General features: G+C 44.4%; 2 protein-coding genes across 3 annotated transcripts in view; one reads left to right on the top strand and one right to left on the bottom strand.

Moving 5' to 3' along the window:
• Positions 1 to 6386, bottom strand: part of LOC104260041 (TGF-beta receptor type-2-like) — a 40790-nt gene extending 34404 nt beyond the window's left edge. The window contains 5 exon segments of the mRNA XM_059820510.1: positions 708 to 768; positions 771 to 821; positions 823 to 920; positions 923 to 983; positions 6309 to 6386. Of these exon segments, the coding sequence (XP_059676493.1) occupies positions 708 to 768; positions 771 to 821; positions 823 to 920; positions 923 to 983; positions 6309 to 6386 (349 nt within the window).
• Positions 6387 to 10289: 3903 nt separating this feature from the next.
• SNX4 (sorting nexin 4) overlaps positions 10290 to 15175 on the top strand; it is a 35256-nt gene continuing 30370 nt past the window's right edge. Inside the window, exons 1-2 of one of the 2 annotated variants that reach the window (XM_059820323.1) lie at positions 10290 to 10412; positions 11467 to 11582. In XM_059820323.1, the coding sequence (XP_059676306.1) occupies positions 10305 to 10412; positions 11467 to 11582 (224 nt within the window). In that variant the 5' untranslated portion in view covers positions 10290 to 10304. The remainder of the gene's footprint in view (positions 10413 to 11466; positions 11583 to 15175) is intronic. The other variant, XM_059820324.1, reaches the window with a different exon arrangement.

Raw genomic sequence — 15175 nt, forward strand, 5'->3', positions numbered from 1 at the left:
ACTCACTTATATACAAATCTATTCCCTGTTATGAAACAATCATCAAGATATAAACAAGAGAAGTTAAACCATGGATGGGCACATTTTCAAGTGCTGCTGGAGGGTTTTATCTACAGTATTGAAGAAGTGCTATCAAAACCTAAACAGGGCACTTATTACAAAGAAATCTTTACGTAAGTGCTGGAAAGGTTTGCTGAATAACCAGATGTTGTTGCAAAGACACTTCTCCTCCCCCTCTCCCCACTTCTTTCCTTCTTTAATAGTTTGATTAATTCTGTGCATAAACCGGGGCTGATAAAAGTTCTAAGCTGCAAACTTCACCACATCTGGACACTGTCGAAGCCAGATCGTTCAGCAGTGCACTTCTGTTGCTTTTAATCTCCCTCAATAAAATAAAAACTTCCAACAAGTAATGCTGACCTATATATATTTTTGCACTGTAAACACTGACATCTGTGAGCTGCTCCAAGTGATCACGCAGCGCTTTCCACCAAGGCAAATGCTCACCCTTCGCCGTAAGAGAAATACACAGCTGATGCAGTCGTAGCAGCGTATTCTACTAAATTCTCAGCTATTTCCAATCCTCCAGCTAATTGCTGTCAGGGGAGAAATGGAAGATTAGCTATTTTGCTGGAGGAAGGAAAAATAAACGACCTCTCGGAGTATGTTGCTTAACGTTGTCTAACCAGAAACATTTTTCTACTCACAGAAGGAGAGCAGCAGTAAGGAAAGCAGACCCGGTCTCCTCCGGTAACCCATTTTCTGGACCCTGCCAGTGACCAGAAGCCCGGCTTCACGGCGTTGACCAATTCATCTTCCCTCGGTGCAGCCAGTCTCTTGCGCTTCTGCTGTCAAGCCCCGAGCCCCGAGTTTGCGAGGCTCCCGGCGAGGCTTGCCGGGAAGGCGGATCCAGCCGCTAAAGCCCAGCTGTGTGTGGGGTCCGCCCAGGAACTGCAGTTTATGAACAAACTAAGCCTGACTCTCTTCTCGAAATATATACAAATATGGGAGGGGGGAGCCAGGGGAAGAAGCCTGGCTCTGAGAAAAAGAGTTAGATTTTTTTTTTCCAATGACAACGCGGAGCTGCTCCCGGCTCTGTACGGCCCAAGGATCTTTGAAGGGGACCGAATGTCTACTGCATGCATCTAATCAAAAAGGCATGGGTACTTCTGCATGCCTCTTTCATCTGAATAAAACACGGAAGGTAACGCTTCAATATGCTGAGCTGCCATTAATTCGCTACTCTCCCCCCCCCCTTAGAAATTAACTTTATCTTTTAAGTAAACTTCAATGGGCTGTATTTTTAATAGGGATAATTAGAAATTTTAGGGCAGCTTTTTCAGAAAGACCACATCAATATGAGCTTAGTCTAAAGTAGGTGCTTTCAACCTATTAAAGCAGCAGGATTTAAACATATACTTATATGTTTTCCTGAATCAGGGCCTAAAATAATAACATCAAGCATTTAAATAGCTGCTTTCTCCCCAAGATCTCAAACTGCTTTACAAAAACTTGTAAGAAATATTATCCCACTTACAAAAGGGAAACTGTGAACGTAGTAGAAATCTGACTTGCCTTGGTTGTTTAACGCAATGAATCAGTGGCAAAAGGAGGAGTAAAATCCTCAAACTCTTGCCCTATGATCTGCCCCAGTCCTTCAGATGATTGCATTAAAATAATGATCAATGTAATCCAGTGTGGCAGGGGAAGAGATGTTGTTATTAAGGCTTTTTGCGGCCAAAATGCCTGCCCTAAGGCAAGGATAATTTTTTGCGGTTATTGATAAATACATCGATCACTTTTTAATACCTCTACAGCATTCTAATTTGGTGAGTCTCCAGCTTTTTGTTTACCCATTTCACAATTCATCTTTTACTTCATTAATCAGTATGTGGTGGATACGTGGTGTATCTGTATATGCTTTTGTGTATATGTGATCATTACCTGTGAGCATTTTGCTCCGTTGGACTTGAAGATCCGTTTTTTGTATGAATCTTTCTGATAAACTGCACCCGCTTGTTTTGTAAAGTATTTATATAAATTATTCTGTTACGGGGTTAAAGAATGGTATCTCTTGTCCCTTCTGTATTTAGAAAGGAAAAAGGGGAGCTGTTAGATGAGGTACAGACACAGAATCACAGAATCACAGAATCACTAAGGTTGGAAAAGACCTGTAAGATCATCAAGTCCAACCATAAAAAAAAAAAAAAACAAAAAACACAGCTGATAAATATAAAGTATCTCTCCTACGTCACGGCTACACCAGCATGCCTCTGCAGAGAGTTGCTTGGTCTGCTCCCACTTGCTTCAGGGTGCCCAGATGCAAGCCAGCTTAGCCTGTCCTCTGCAGAGAAATGGCTGTATGTCCCCGGGATAACAGAGCAGAAACCTATGGGGATGCCCTAAGGAAAGATACCACCTGGGGTACACAGAGAATGTCGATCTAGCTGGAAGAACGAGTCTAGAAACATTTGCCTGACCAGGGGAGCTGCTTCTTGCTCACAGCCCTGGAGGACATCGGCTCGAGTCCTAGGCAAGGTGCAACATTGCTCTCCCTCGCTTGGCTGTCTTTACATCAAACTGGGCATCTTTCTATGTGCTATGTAGTACTAATCTAGAAGAGATGGGCTGGCCTGAGTTACAACAGCTGAGGTATGGCCTTCGAGGGCTAAGGACGAGCGAATGTTTAGCAAACTTTCAGAAAGACGTTATTTTCCAATGAGCGTATTGGAACTGCTGTGTGCACAGTGGTTCCTTTGGGTGACCAGCCAGCTCTCCTCTTTCTGATTCAGAGCATTTCAAAATGCCCACAGATCACTCAGACAGCCAGTTGGATTCTCAGACGTGACCCCTTCTCTGTGTTACAAGGCAGCTGGATAAGCCTTCTGTTAGGAACGTCGCAGATTATTCACGATCCATGGGAGCCCTCTTTAAAATCAGGAAGAATCCCCCGCTGCCTATGAAACTTGTAGAGAAATAATGTCCCCAGCAGGAGCCCGGAGGGGCTTTAAACAACAGTGGACATTGACAAAACACACTGTATGATTTGGAAGTGCAAGGGAAGCAAGGGATATTATTTTTTAGCAGCAGAACCTGGGAAGGCAGCAGGAAGCCTGCACAATGTCCCCTGAGCTGCAGGAGCTGCGTTTTCCAAAACCCAGGCAATCCCAAACAACTTCTGGGCCAAACTGAACTCTGTAAAAAGCTTCGTCCTGCCTGCAGAATAATCTTAGGGAGAGATTTGGGGCCGGAGCTCACTGAAATGAGAGGAAAGGCAGTAGCTGTCTCATGCGATGGCATCTTTACGAGGCAGTTGGGTTTCTACAGGAAGCTCTGCAAGGGGAAGCTTTTTGGGAGCAATGTTTGTCCCGCTCTTCCTAAACAGCTGTACCTATTTCTAGATGGTGTTAGACCTGCTGCTTGGTAAAACATGGTGTCGTGGTGACATGGGCAAGGGTTTGCTTTTATAAACTGGCCGCTGGGCTCTGCAGGCTGCTTTCTGCACGGAGGGAACCTGTCTGTTCAGCCCTTGCAGCATGTACGATTGCACAGAGGTAGATGCATCCTCCCGTAACCTGCATTTTCAGTCCACTGAGCTGAGACTATTGTAAGCAAACCTCATCTACAAAATAGGAAGAACGTGAGGCTGGGAGCTTGTTTCTTTCCTACCACTATGGCGTGAGTCACCCTGGGTTGAGCGGGGAGCCACGCAGCACGTGCCCCACTGACCTGGGCTTTTCTCTGACCAACAGCTCTGTTCTGCAGCCCCTGCTTATTTCTCAGACCTTATCCAAGGACAAAAGGCAAACTAAAAATCCACCAAAGTTACTCAGGGAAAAGTGAGTAAGAACTCTGGGATTTAGCCTAAAGTGCCTAAACTCACATTACAGAGCTTCACTTCCTTGAGAGAACACAGTGACCTTTGGAGTAAGACATTGGGGAGGAACAAGAGATAAATGGTTATTTTTATTGTTGACTTGTTTATGCCTTTTGGTGTAAATTCCCCTGCTCCTCTATTAGTGGTCTGGACAACCTCATAACTCAAGACACACTGAAGGCTGGATTTAGGCTGAGGAACGTAAGGTCTCTGCAGGGTGATTTTTAAGGTGCATTGTGGGAGCAGTTTTCCCAAAGTTCTCGTTTAGGAGCTGGAAGATATTTACTAGAGAAGTAAAATAAAACTTTGGCCACCTGAAACAATATAGCATATATTTAAATGAAGGTTTCAAACAGCCTGGGTTTCCACTGCAGGAGGCAAGGCTCTGCAATCAATCAATAGATTTGAAGCTCACAACACATGCACTAAACACCCTTGTGCAGGGTAACATCACGATGGACAAGTGCCAGACCCAGGTGAGTCAAACCTCTTATTCTTCCCGGGGCAAAGACCATCTTCACGTGACAAGGGATGTGAAGGGAGAGGAGGGGAAGAAGGGAACCATGTCGCCATGCCCCATGATGCAGAAGTGTGTATCGCACTGGACAGTGCTAATGCAGGGGCCAAAGCTCCTGAGCTTCCCTGGACCTCCTCTGTGCCCGCTAGATCCCAGAGAACATAGCAGGGGTACTGGATTTAAAATGACTGACTACAACAAAAGGTGTTGGGTTCACCTCTGCATTAGAAGATGTTCCCTTGGCCCTCTTGGTTGCTGGCATGTTACGTGACTGGTCTAATATCTGTTGCATCTGCTTTGTTCTTTTTTAATTTGTTGGTATCAGTAGTGATGTTGGGCTTCAGATAAGGTCCATGAGTGTTTCTGTTGTGAAGAGGGTTTGTTATAATTCAAAGTTTTAAAAGGCAGGTCTAAGGAAAACGGCTATCTGATAGGCTCAGGGACTTTGCTTCTATTAGTGAGCAGAAATCCATACTTGTAATTTATGTGCACGTATTGTGTGGTTGTATTGAAACATCGCAAGTTGTCCTGGCAGTTAATTAAACCCCAGGAATTTCAGTGTCATCACTTCTGCATCTTATAAGCACAGCCTTGGTTTCACCGTGCCATCAGCCACAGTCGCCTGAGAAGGATGCGCATGCTGCACTCTGCATCCCACCCAGCCGGCATCTCCATCCTGCACTCACGAGGACACTGGCTCCAGTCCTGGAAGGGCTGAATAAATTCAGACACCATTGCCTGGTGGGCGCTGAGGGTGCCCATTGCTCTCTGGAAAAAGTTCTCATTACCTTCCCGCTGTCACAGTTTCACAGTGTTCTGGTGTTTGTTTGGGCTCATGTACATGGTACTATGGTTTGTGCTACCTGCTGTCTCCTAAGGGAAAATACCATGACTGGATCTTTGGCATTTTCCATTCTCTTGCTGCAGCTTGTCCCAGTGATGGTGTGGTAACATTTGATGAACAGATAGCACGAGGAGTGCAATCAAAGCCAGCAAAGCATCCTGAGGGACACAGCTATACCTCCTTCGGGCACAGGTGGCCTTGTCTGCATTGCCACAACCACTTCTCCTTAGCCCTGCCAACTTCCCCATGTTCCTGCGTCTGAGCTAATGCTCGTTTTGGTAGCCATGCAGGATAAATGCATTTTCTAAGTGATGCCTGACTTTTATTGGATCTTCCCATAGTCCAGAAACACTGGCCTAGCTTCTAATTTCTCTCAGACTGCATGCAACAGGCTCCTTGACCAAAGCTGCATCAAGATTAAGTAAAGGCCTAATTTGCCCATCTCTACCATTTACAATGTTATTGAGTTGGGGTTTTTTTCCTGTTCAGTTCTGTCCCAAATCATCTTGCTTTCTCTCTATGAAGTTTTGAGTTTTTCTCACTGCTCTCTTCTTGCTGCTTTTGGCGTCACTTTCAGTAAACTTTCATTCATAATATTGATGTACTTGTACAGATTCTTTCAAAAATGTGGATTAGTTTTGGCTTTCTAGTTTGTATGCATGGATCCAGTTCTGCCAGTGCTGAAATGGATGGAAACCACTGCTACCAATTTCAGTCAGAGTGGGACCGGGTGCTTTCTTTTCCCCTCGAAAGACACCCAGATCTCTTCTCCACTTTCCACTTTCCATGAGCTTTTCTTTCTCTGAATAATTAACAAAAGGTTATTTTCTACTGTTTAATGGCCATTTCTCACAGCCATTTAGATGACAGAAATCTGTCTATTAGGACCCTAGACTTATGTGAGGGGAGGATTCCCCGTTTATTCCTTTTGAACCTATTTTACCCCCTGCACTCTTCCACGCTGAAGCAGCTGCTCGTGCATTTTACCGACAGTTCCTTGACATTCATTCCTCCACTGTGTTTTCTTAGGGAACCTCAGCAAGCGCTGTTTTCTGCTCCATCCATCATACCAATGACATCAGATGCAGACAGACGCCAGAGTCTTCAGTGAGGATCAGCCTTTGAAGACCAAAAGCACAAGCTGGCATCGCTTCGGCTGCCGGACGCCTCCGGTTAGCAAGCACCTTCGGGTCCGAGGGAATTAGCCTGTAGAGGGAGGCATGAGCAGTTTGACAGCCTGACTCATGATCTTTGTATTATTATTGCTGGTAGTGAAATTATGATAGGATCCAGGAGCCTGAACCACAGATCAGGAATGTGCTTTTGAAGGGAAACTCCCGGCCATCCCGCTTCGGCTTGCACTGCGAGGCAGTCTTATGGCAGGCACACACTAGATTTTTTTTCAGCAGCAGCTAAACTGGAAGGTGCGAAGGGTGGTCAGTCCCCAGGAGCGGGCTAGAGGCACCCTAAAAAATATCCCCTAAAATATGTGTGGTGTGGATGGTGGGTCCTCAGCTCCAGCTGTGTTGCTCCATGAATCTACTCATACTGTACCTCACGGCTTGCGAGCACCGGCACAGCCAGACACTGCACAGGCACATAGATACGCGCCCCTTGTCAGCAGGAATATTGGCCGGTTAAGTCTGTCTTCCCGACGTTACTGAAGGCCACAGGTGTTGGGGATAGATGCGAAGCACAGCCACTGTTTTAGGTGTTTTCATTTAAGTTCTCAATAGCAAAGTGATAGTTGTTGGTGGTGGTTGTATTATCATTTAATTCTGATTACTTCTAAGAAGTTGAAGGGATGAGGAACTCTAAATGAAGTTACTGAAAATTAGCGTTGTGACAAAGGGTAATTTATCTGAAATATTTCCCATTAATATGGCATATATTTTTTGTTTAAGGTGTGTTATTTGCTAGAAAAAAACAGGTTGTCAAAAGAACCAAGCAGGAAACCTCACAAAAAGCATCAGAGAGCTGCTTATAAGGTATATACCTTGCTTAGCTTTCTTCAGTAAAAAAATCCAGTTTATCCAGAGTAAGAGTAGGATTAAAAAGAACGGACTTACAGACTCAAAAAAGATGGGGTCCCTGTTTGCCAGAGACTGTGCAGGGAGTCAGGAACATCTGAGAGGAGGGCAGTGGGGCAGTCTGCTTCTACCCATATGGTGGCATGGCTTAGAGACGGCATACTAAAACTTGCAAAAGAGAGCATCTGTGTTCGTTGAATTGGGGTATTGCTTTCTCTCCTGTAAGATGTGTAACTCTCTGGTAAGGAAGTCAATAGTGCTTTGATGGGAAAAGGTTGTTTTTGAGAAAATCTACCTCTCTGATGACAGCTTCAGAGTCTGAAAGGACTTGTAGTTAGGAAGTTGAGTTGAGCTTGCCTTCTTATGGTTGAAGAACAAGGCACATGCTGCTTAGTGAAGATGCTAAAGAGCAGGAGGCTGTCCTGGTTAGAGTAACCTGCAGGAAATCAGACTCATGTCCTGAGAAGAGGGGGTTCAAAGAGAGCCTGACTGCACTAGTGGTTGTGCCTAGCTAGCGGGGAAACACTAAAGCTTATTTTTACAAAGTAGTGCAAGTCCTGGAAGTACTCCTGAAAGCAGTACTGTGCTAGGACCACTTTGCAAGCTGAGGTGGGGAAACGTGGCTCAGGAAGAGCACTTTGTTGGAGTCTATGGTGCTTACTGAAGACCTCTTCATGGCGCACTAGTTTGTCAGGACATCTCACACTCTCCTCTAAAGCTCCCTAGGCTATAATGTACATGAGGGCTACCCAGGCCCTTGGTCATCTTGATTTGGGCACTTCTATCATTATCCTCCTCCTACATATGTAGTGTTTTAAGTCTTCTTCACATCTCTTAGTAGTATTAAGAAAATTCAAAGCTGAAAATCATTTTTGAAATGACTGCATGTTAGACCTGCAAAATATTACTGTACTTTATTGATAATGTTTTTTCCATAATAAAAATATTTAATACAAAGTATGATATCCTGTATGAGCTTCACATAAATATTTCCATTATATTGCTGATATGGATCAGAAAAATTTCAGTATGCATATCCTGCAAATGCAAGTGTAATTGATACAAGGTATGTATCTTAATGTACATCTTGAGTAAACATAAGAAAACCATACCCTAATGGAAAACAGACTTTGTCTTACAACGTGCAATCATGCTTTTACATCTCAACTGGACTTTGGGTTTAGAAAACAAATCTTAAATCAGTCCTATGCAGAGGACAAATCACAGTTCACATACTTGTAAAAAACTTTTGTTCTAGGAAAGCCTTTTGTGGAAAAACTTGGGAAACTCCATCCAGCTACAGTGGTGGAGGGGTGGGAAAGGAGGGATTGAGGTATCAGTTCAAACAATCTGAGGAAAAAGTTGAATAAACATTGAAGACAACAGAATAGAAACCAGACGCCAAATATTCATTCATGGGGTCTTCAAAGGGGATTTTGAGATTTATTTTAATTGTTGTTGAAAGAAAAAGATTAATTTTTGGATGAAAAATGTATGCAAATTCAGCTCTGGTCAACACTAAAAAAAAATGTTTCCTATTCAAAGCAGAAAAAAGCAAAGCAAAGAAACCCATAATATCAAGTTTTCAATCCCCTGAGGTGGCCTTTAACCTGGGTTTGAAAAGGACAGGAAAAGAAAAAAAAGCTACAGCAGACTAATAAAAAATGTAGTGCTTGAATCAAAGGACATGAATCTGGTCAAAAAATGGGAAATCTCAAGGGAGTGATATGATCTGTAAACCAGAGAACGATGGGACTGCTCCTGAGTGTCCAAAATGATGTTTAGAGTATGAGGAACAAGGAGGAAGAACCTCTCTGTCCCGTTTGCCGGCCCCTCAAGGACTGTGTGGGCACCATGGAGTTGTGAGGGAATAAACCCAAAGGCTGCAATAATGAAGGTGTATATATATGTGTGTGTGTATATATATGTATACACATATAGTGATATATTAACTGGTGTTCAGTAGGAGCTGTGGGGCAGTCTTGCTGAACGTCTCTCCAAAAAGAGAGAACAGGAATCACAGGAAATCACAGTAGAGGTTTGTTCCTGCTCAACGAGAAGACGACAGCTGGGGCCTTTATTAAATAAGCGACAGAGGCTTCCCCAGAGCTCAGCTCAGGGGATTTTAACTACTCAGGTACCTCCTGGGGAGGCGTAGCGGGACAGGACACACTGCGGTGTTAGCTGGAAGAGGCGGTGGGCAGGAGAACACCGTTCTGGATGTCGTACCACCGGCGGGAGGGAGCTGATGGAGAAGGCAGGGCAGACGGGAGGGTGAGTAAAAGCAAACACAGCAGCACTGAGTCCTTCGCTGCCTGTAAAGGAGTGAGACTGGGGAAATAACAGGCTGGTGGGCTTTAAAATAATAACCCGAGCTGCCTAATGTTAACAAACATCCTGTGGGAAAGTTAATAGCTGCTGAAAGAGAGTCCATAAAGCAAAAAGACACGTTGTCCTGCTACGGAGGGAAGATAAGGCGCCGGACGGGTGCATCAGCCACTCTTCAGCGACCTGAGAGCTAAGAGAGGAACAACAACAAAAATAAATCTTAGAAATAAACATTTACAACTGTATGAGTGAGGATGAGTGCCCAGGCGACGGCAGAAGGTCTGTCCCTCGCCCGCACTGAGGCTCACGCTGCCTGGCTTCGGGTGAGCCATCACAGCATCGAGGGGTGGCCTTACCCGCCGTGTTCACGAAGGGGGGCCCACCGCCGGGTACCCACCGAGGCAATTTTTGGCAGAAAGGTGGGCAGGACGCCAACAGCCTAGAAGGGGCTTAGCTCAAGTCAATCGACGAGCATCGGCCGAGGCGGGCGGCAGCGGAGGGCCGGGGAAGACCGAGGGCCGGCGCGGTCCGCCTCGCCTCAGCCCCTCGGCGGGGCCGCCTCACCCGGCGGCGGCTGTGGGCAGCGCCGGCCTCCGAGCGGACACACACCCCCGCCCCGGCCGCTCTCTCTAGGACCTGCGATGAGTTTGCCCGCCGGAGCCGGCCTCAGCGCCTGCGCGGAGGGAGGCGGCCGAGCCCCTTATCCCCATGGAGAGCGCCGAGGCCGAGCCGAGCGATAGCCGCCCGGAGGAGGACGGCGCCGCGCCCTGCAGCGGCTTCCCGCCTCCGGAGCAGCCCATAGCCGCGGCGGCCACGGTGAGGGTGCGGGGGGCGAGGATGGCGGCGGCGCCGTGTCGCGTCCCTCCCGCGGGCCGCCGGCCTCGGCACGGCCTACTCCGCCCCGGCCGAGCAGCGGGCTTTCCTGAGCGTGCTGCCCGGCCGACGCGCCGCCGGCCCCGGGCGGGCGGGGAGGGATGCAGGGCTGGGCCGGCGCGGGGAGGCCGGGGCCGGGCGGTGGTGGGAAGGGGCTACAGGTGGGACGAGTCCTCCCTCCGCCTGACCGGGGCCGAGCCTGGGGCTGAGCTGTGCAGCCGGTCCCTCCGAGCAGTGGGGTTCTCCTCCTTTCAGTCCCTCCGAGCAGTGGGGTTCTCCTCCTTTCAGTCCCTCTCTGGCCACTGTTGGAGGGCTTTTTGCACTGTCTGCACTCATCCCTTGTGCCAGATTATTATTATTGTTATTATTATTAACGTCTCAGTTTGTTCCCCCCACCCCCCAGTTTCACAAGTAGATCCCCCTCCCTGCTGAATTCAGCTGGAGGTTCCTAGAGCTCTGCCTTTCCAGGGTGGATGTGTGGTCCTGACTGACTTCTGTCTGCCAATGTGTAAAAGATAGTGATCCTCCTCTCAGAGATTAGAAGAAAAACATCTCAGTCTGGATGTATTCTGTTTCCTGTGAAAGGGGAGAGGTGGTTGTGTGTGTCCCAGGTGTCCTGAGGAGGAATTCACCGGTAGTTGGGAAGTGTTTGGGTAGAAAGTGCAGGGGTTTGTTTGTTTGTTTTTAAAAAAAGGTTACTTTGTTACCTGTAAGGAAAAATATTTCTCCTTTCTGTATCTTCCTGGCTCATGATGACTTTTGGCATCTAAAGTTGTCTATTTGTTTTGGGTTTTTTTCCCCAAAAGCAGGTTTTCTGTTTTCATTTGCAAATGCGATACAGAACATGGGTATAAAACAAAGCCCTGCCAAAGCCTTTATCCTATAGAGACCTGTCTTATTTCAACAAATGTGGTGTGAGAGAAGGGGAGGCAGGGTTAGTAACCTTTGCCTTGTGTGGCTAATGTTACATGAATCTTTATTTACCTCCTCTAAAAAGATGGAAGACTGTTTGGCAAAAAAAATGGAAATCACTGTTTCAGAAGCCGAAAAACGGACTGGGAGGAATGCCGTGAACATGCAAGAGACATACACTGCTTACCTCATTGAGACAAGGTGGGTGATGAGAGCTCACTCTCAGAGTGTGTGGAAGTGCCATTCAAAACAGGTTCTCTCTCCTTCCCCCCAAAAAAATTAAGGTAAAGTTGATGAGAGGATTTAGTTTGCTTTATGATTTGTTACGTGATTATCAGCCTGCTCTGGAGGATCTTTTCCCATGAAAACTTGGCATCTATCTCCAACTTCGTATTAATGCTGGTGTTGTGTAACTGTGTACTGTAATTCTTCGTTTGGAGCAAGGTGGGAAAATGTGCGTTTGAAAGATGTTGCTTTAATATGGTGTCAACAACTGTTTGGTTATTATTCTTACATATGGGTTGGATAAATTTATATACATATATATGAGGTTGTATGTGCAGCTTGTATGTGAGAGAGGTTGTGTATTGTGGTCTAAAGTAATGGTTAGGCTTGTTTGGGATCACAAGAAAATAAAGAAGTCTCATGACTTATGTCATGTGGTCAAAATTTACTGCTCCACTAATATTTGAAGTGTTTTGCTTGATCTGATCACCACATGCTCCTTGTAGATGCTCTAAGGGTTAGGGTTAATTAACTATTTCCTTCCTTTATACTGGCTTGAACTATCACTGGAGAACTCACTGCTTTCAACCTTCTTGTATTAGCAAGATTAGTAATACAAGTATGGTAAACACGCTTGGTACCACAATGACAACTTGTAATTTTAAGTATGGAGTAGTGAACAAAGCTTTAAAATCTCTTCTAACTTATAGTTACTTCCCAAACAGTCATAGATGACTCCTATTATGCAGGGTCATGTTACTCAGCTGAAGCAAGAATTTAAAAATTAGACTTTATTAGGAGTTTTGTCTCTTTTTTTATATTAACAGTTTTAACCTTTGGGCTTTGCCTCGGGAATGATCTGCTGTACAGATAAAACCTTGTGAAACAAAGCAGTTGCGTTTTGCAAGGGCTCTGAAGAGTTCAAATTGTAATACTATCGCGTAAGTGTTCTAGTTACTAGTTAAAAGGCTTCTTAACTTGTTTAACTGATGAAGGGATACACCAATCATACTAACTGCAGACCTACTGGGATACATTTACTATATTTTGCTAACCTTTAAGAATAAAGTCCAAAATAGATATATGTTATATTTTTCAAAACATTGTAGCTCTTTGGCAGTTGCTCAGATGTTTAAAAAAAAATACTTTTACAGTGTATTGATATTGAAGATCACATATTCTCACACAAGTAATGTTATTTTTCTTTTAATGATATTTGTGAAGGAAAAGAGAAGAAAATCTGAATCATTGGTGTCTAACTGTGAAGTGAAGTGTACTCTGGGGGCATCTTTATGCAGTCCCAGAACATGCTGACTGCATCTCCTTTCCCAGTCATCCTTACATTACTTTAGACTCACTCCTGCTGGTTTTTCCCAGTGGTCCTTTCATAGTGGCAAAAATGTATTTTGCGGCCCAAATTGCTTTCTTTCATTCAGATTTATTTTATTCTGTGGTCAGCAAATACCAAGACCAATTACATGTTTTTGTCACAGAACTATTGAAAATGTGGGTTTGTCACATCTCTAATAAAATAGGTTCTCTATTTCTTTTGCTGAGAAGGCAAAATTTCTTGCATAAATATAATTGCTGGCTATTAAATGTGCTTCCTGCTGAGCCTGTAGCTGTAGGTGGGCTTCACAGCAATTTGTCTGTGGGTAATAGGATATTTTGTAGCTGAAGAATAAAACTTGGTTTATAATAATATAAAAGGAAGACCACTTAATAATAGATGCATTACTTTTATGTGAAGTTCTGCCATTACTGCTATCTAGGATTTAATTTCAGTTTGAATTGAGGAATTGCGTGCATCTGGGTGAATAAGAGACACACAAGATGGATCCAATTACAACCACTGTATATTTGTTACTGAACAGGAGCTGAGTACCTAAACTTTTAACATGTTAGTTTCACTAGTGCTGATGAAGCTGTTTTCAAAATGGAAGTGATGGTGTTGCTTCCTTTTTCTTTTCAAAATGAAAAGATTTATTACTATTCTCACACTTTCATGTGACTGTTTTTAAGTGATATTGCACCTCCAGGTAGAGAGGTCTGAGACAAAACAAACTCCACTGCTGTAGACTGCAGAGCCTCAGCAGATTCCAAGGGTTGTGCTTCCTGAAAGCATCTCCTTTATTCTTGGTTTACGCCTTTATGCATTAGCTAAGTAGATTTTTGTGGTGAGCTATTTCCGTTCAATTAGTCTTGAAGTCAGGTTTTTTCACAGCTTCCATTAAACTATACAGTTATTTAAAAATAACTTCGTTTTTATATTCTCCCTGTAAGAACAGAGGAACACTTCCACCTCTTCGTAGGAAATGGCATTAAGGCAAGTACAAATTCTTATAATTAAGATGTGTAGCTAAACACTCCTTCTGGAAATGCAGGTGCTCAGCATATCACTTGCTTTCTGTAAGGGAGATAGCAAATATCCAGGACCTCACTTAAATTCAGACTTGCTTGCTTGTTAGAAACTTAGGCAGCTGTGTCTTAAACCAGAGTCTGCATGAAACTACAAGAACTGAGATAGTATAAACCCCAGAATTCGACTCCTGGTCTTGTACACTTTGTTTTTCATGACAGAGCTGAAAATTAATCAGAATGCAGAGCACCTTTAACTGCTCTGTGTTGATGGACTTTAAAATTATGGTACATAAAAGGGTGCCTCTTTTCCTGTTCTTGCTTAAAGTAAACAATTTATTCTGTAGTAGTAGGACACTTCCATTTAGTTAACTTTGCTTCTGTCCCTGCTGACTTTCAGATCTCTAGCCTGGTCCTCCTGGTCACACAATATGATGACTAGAGTATGTGTGTTGTGGTTTTTTTTTTTTAAATATGGCTTTAAGAAAAAGTAGTGCAACTTTGCGCAGCCTGGTAGCTGTCTACTTAATAGCAGGGTCTCTGGTTTCCAGCCCTACTAGTCTTTACTTCCCTTTGAGGTACTTTGACAGGGTGGCTCACTATATTTCCTTGTTACTCCCCCTGTGTGGCTGGGGAAGTTACTAATCTTATTTCTGCTTTAGGTATTTGGAAAGTTTTCCATTAGTTAAATTGTGACATGAGTGATACTTGCTTCTCCCTTAAGATCTTGGATTGCCCATCCAAGGACTTCTAAAGAAAGTTTCTGTGAGAGAAATGAACTTGGAGATCAGTACCACAGTTCAGTGGTAGCAATACTGCACCAGGGGACTTGGTGAGTTTTTACTTTGTTCGTTTTGTTTGAGTTACTTTCCCAAAGTCTCCCATTCCACCTTGGGCTAGGTGAAGAGCGCAGGCATGCATTTCCTGGGGAGAGGCACAGAACGAATGCCCACAGAGGTATGTTGTCTTCTGATAAAACAACAAAATGCAGATTTTCATCATTGAGAGTCAGGAAGACTTGTCTGCTCCCTCTAAAGGATGTATTAGGGAAAAAAGGAAGAAAGTCTGAATTCAGCATGAGCTTTAAGCAGGGGAGAGTCAGGAGGTAAAAGAAGATGGAGGAGTTGAAAGCTTACTTTACTGCTGATTTTTACTTAATTGATACTATGAATCATTAACCTGCCTAGTAGATGTATATTTTAGTTAAATGC

Source organism: Gavia stellata, chromosome 8 (assembly GCF_030936135.1).
Source record: "Gavia stellata isolate bGavSte3 chromosome 8, bGavSte3.hap2, whole genome shotgun sequence".
NCBI lineage: Eukaryota > Metazoa > Chordata > Aves > Gaviiformes > Gaviidae > Gavia > Gavia stellata.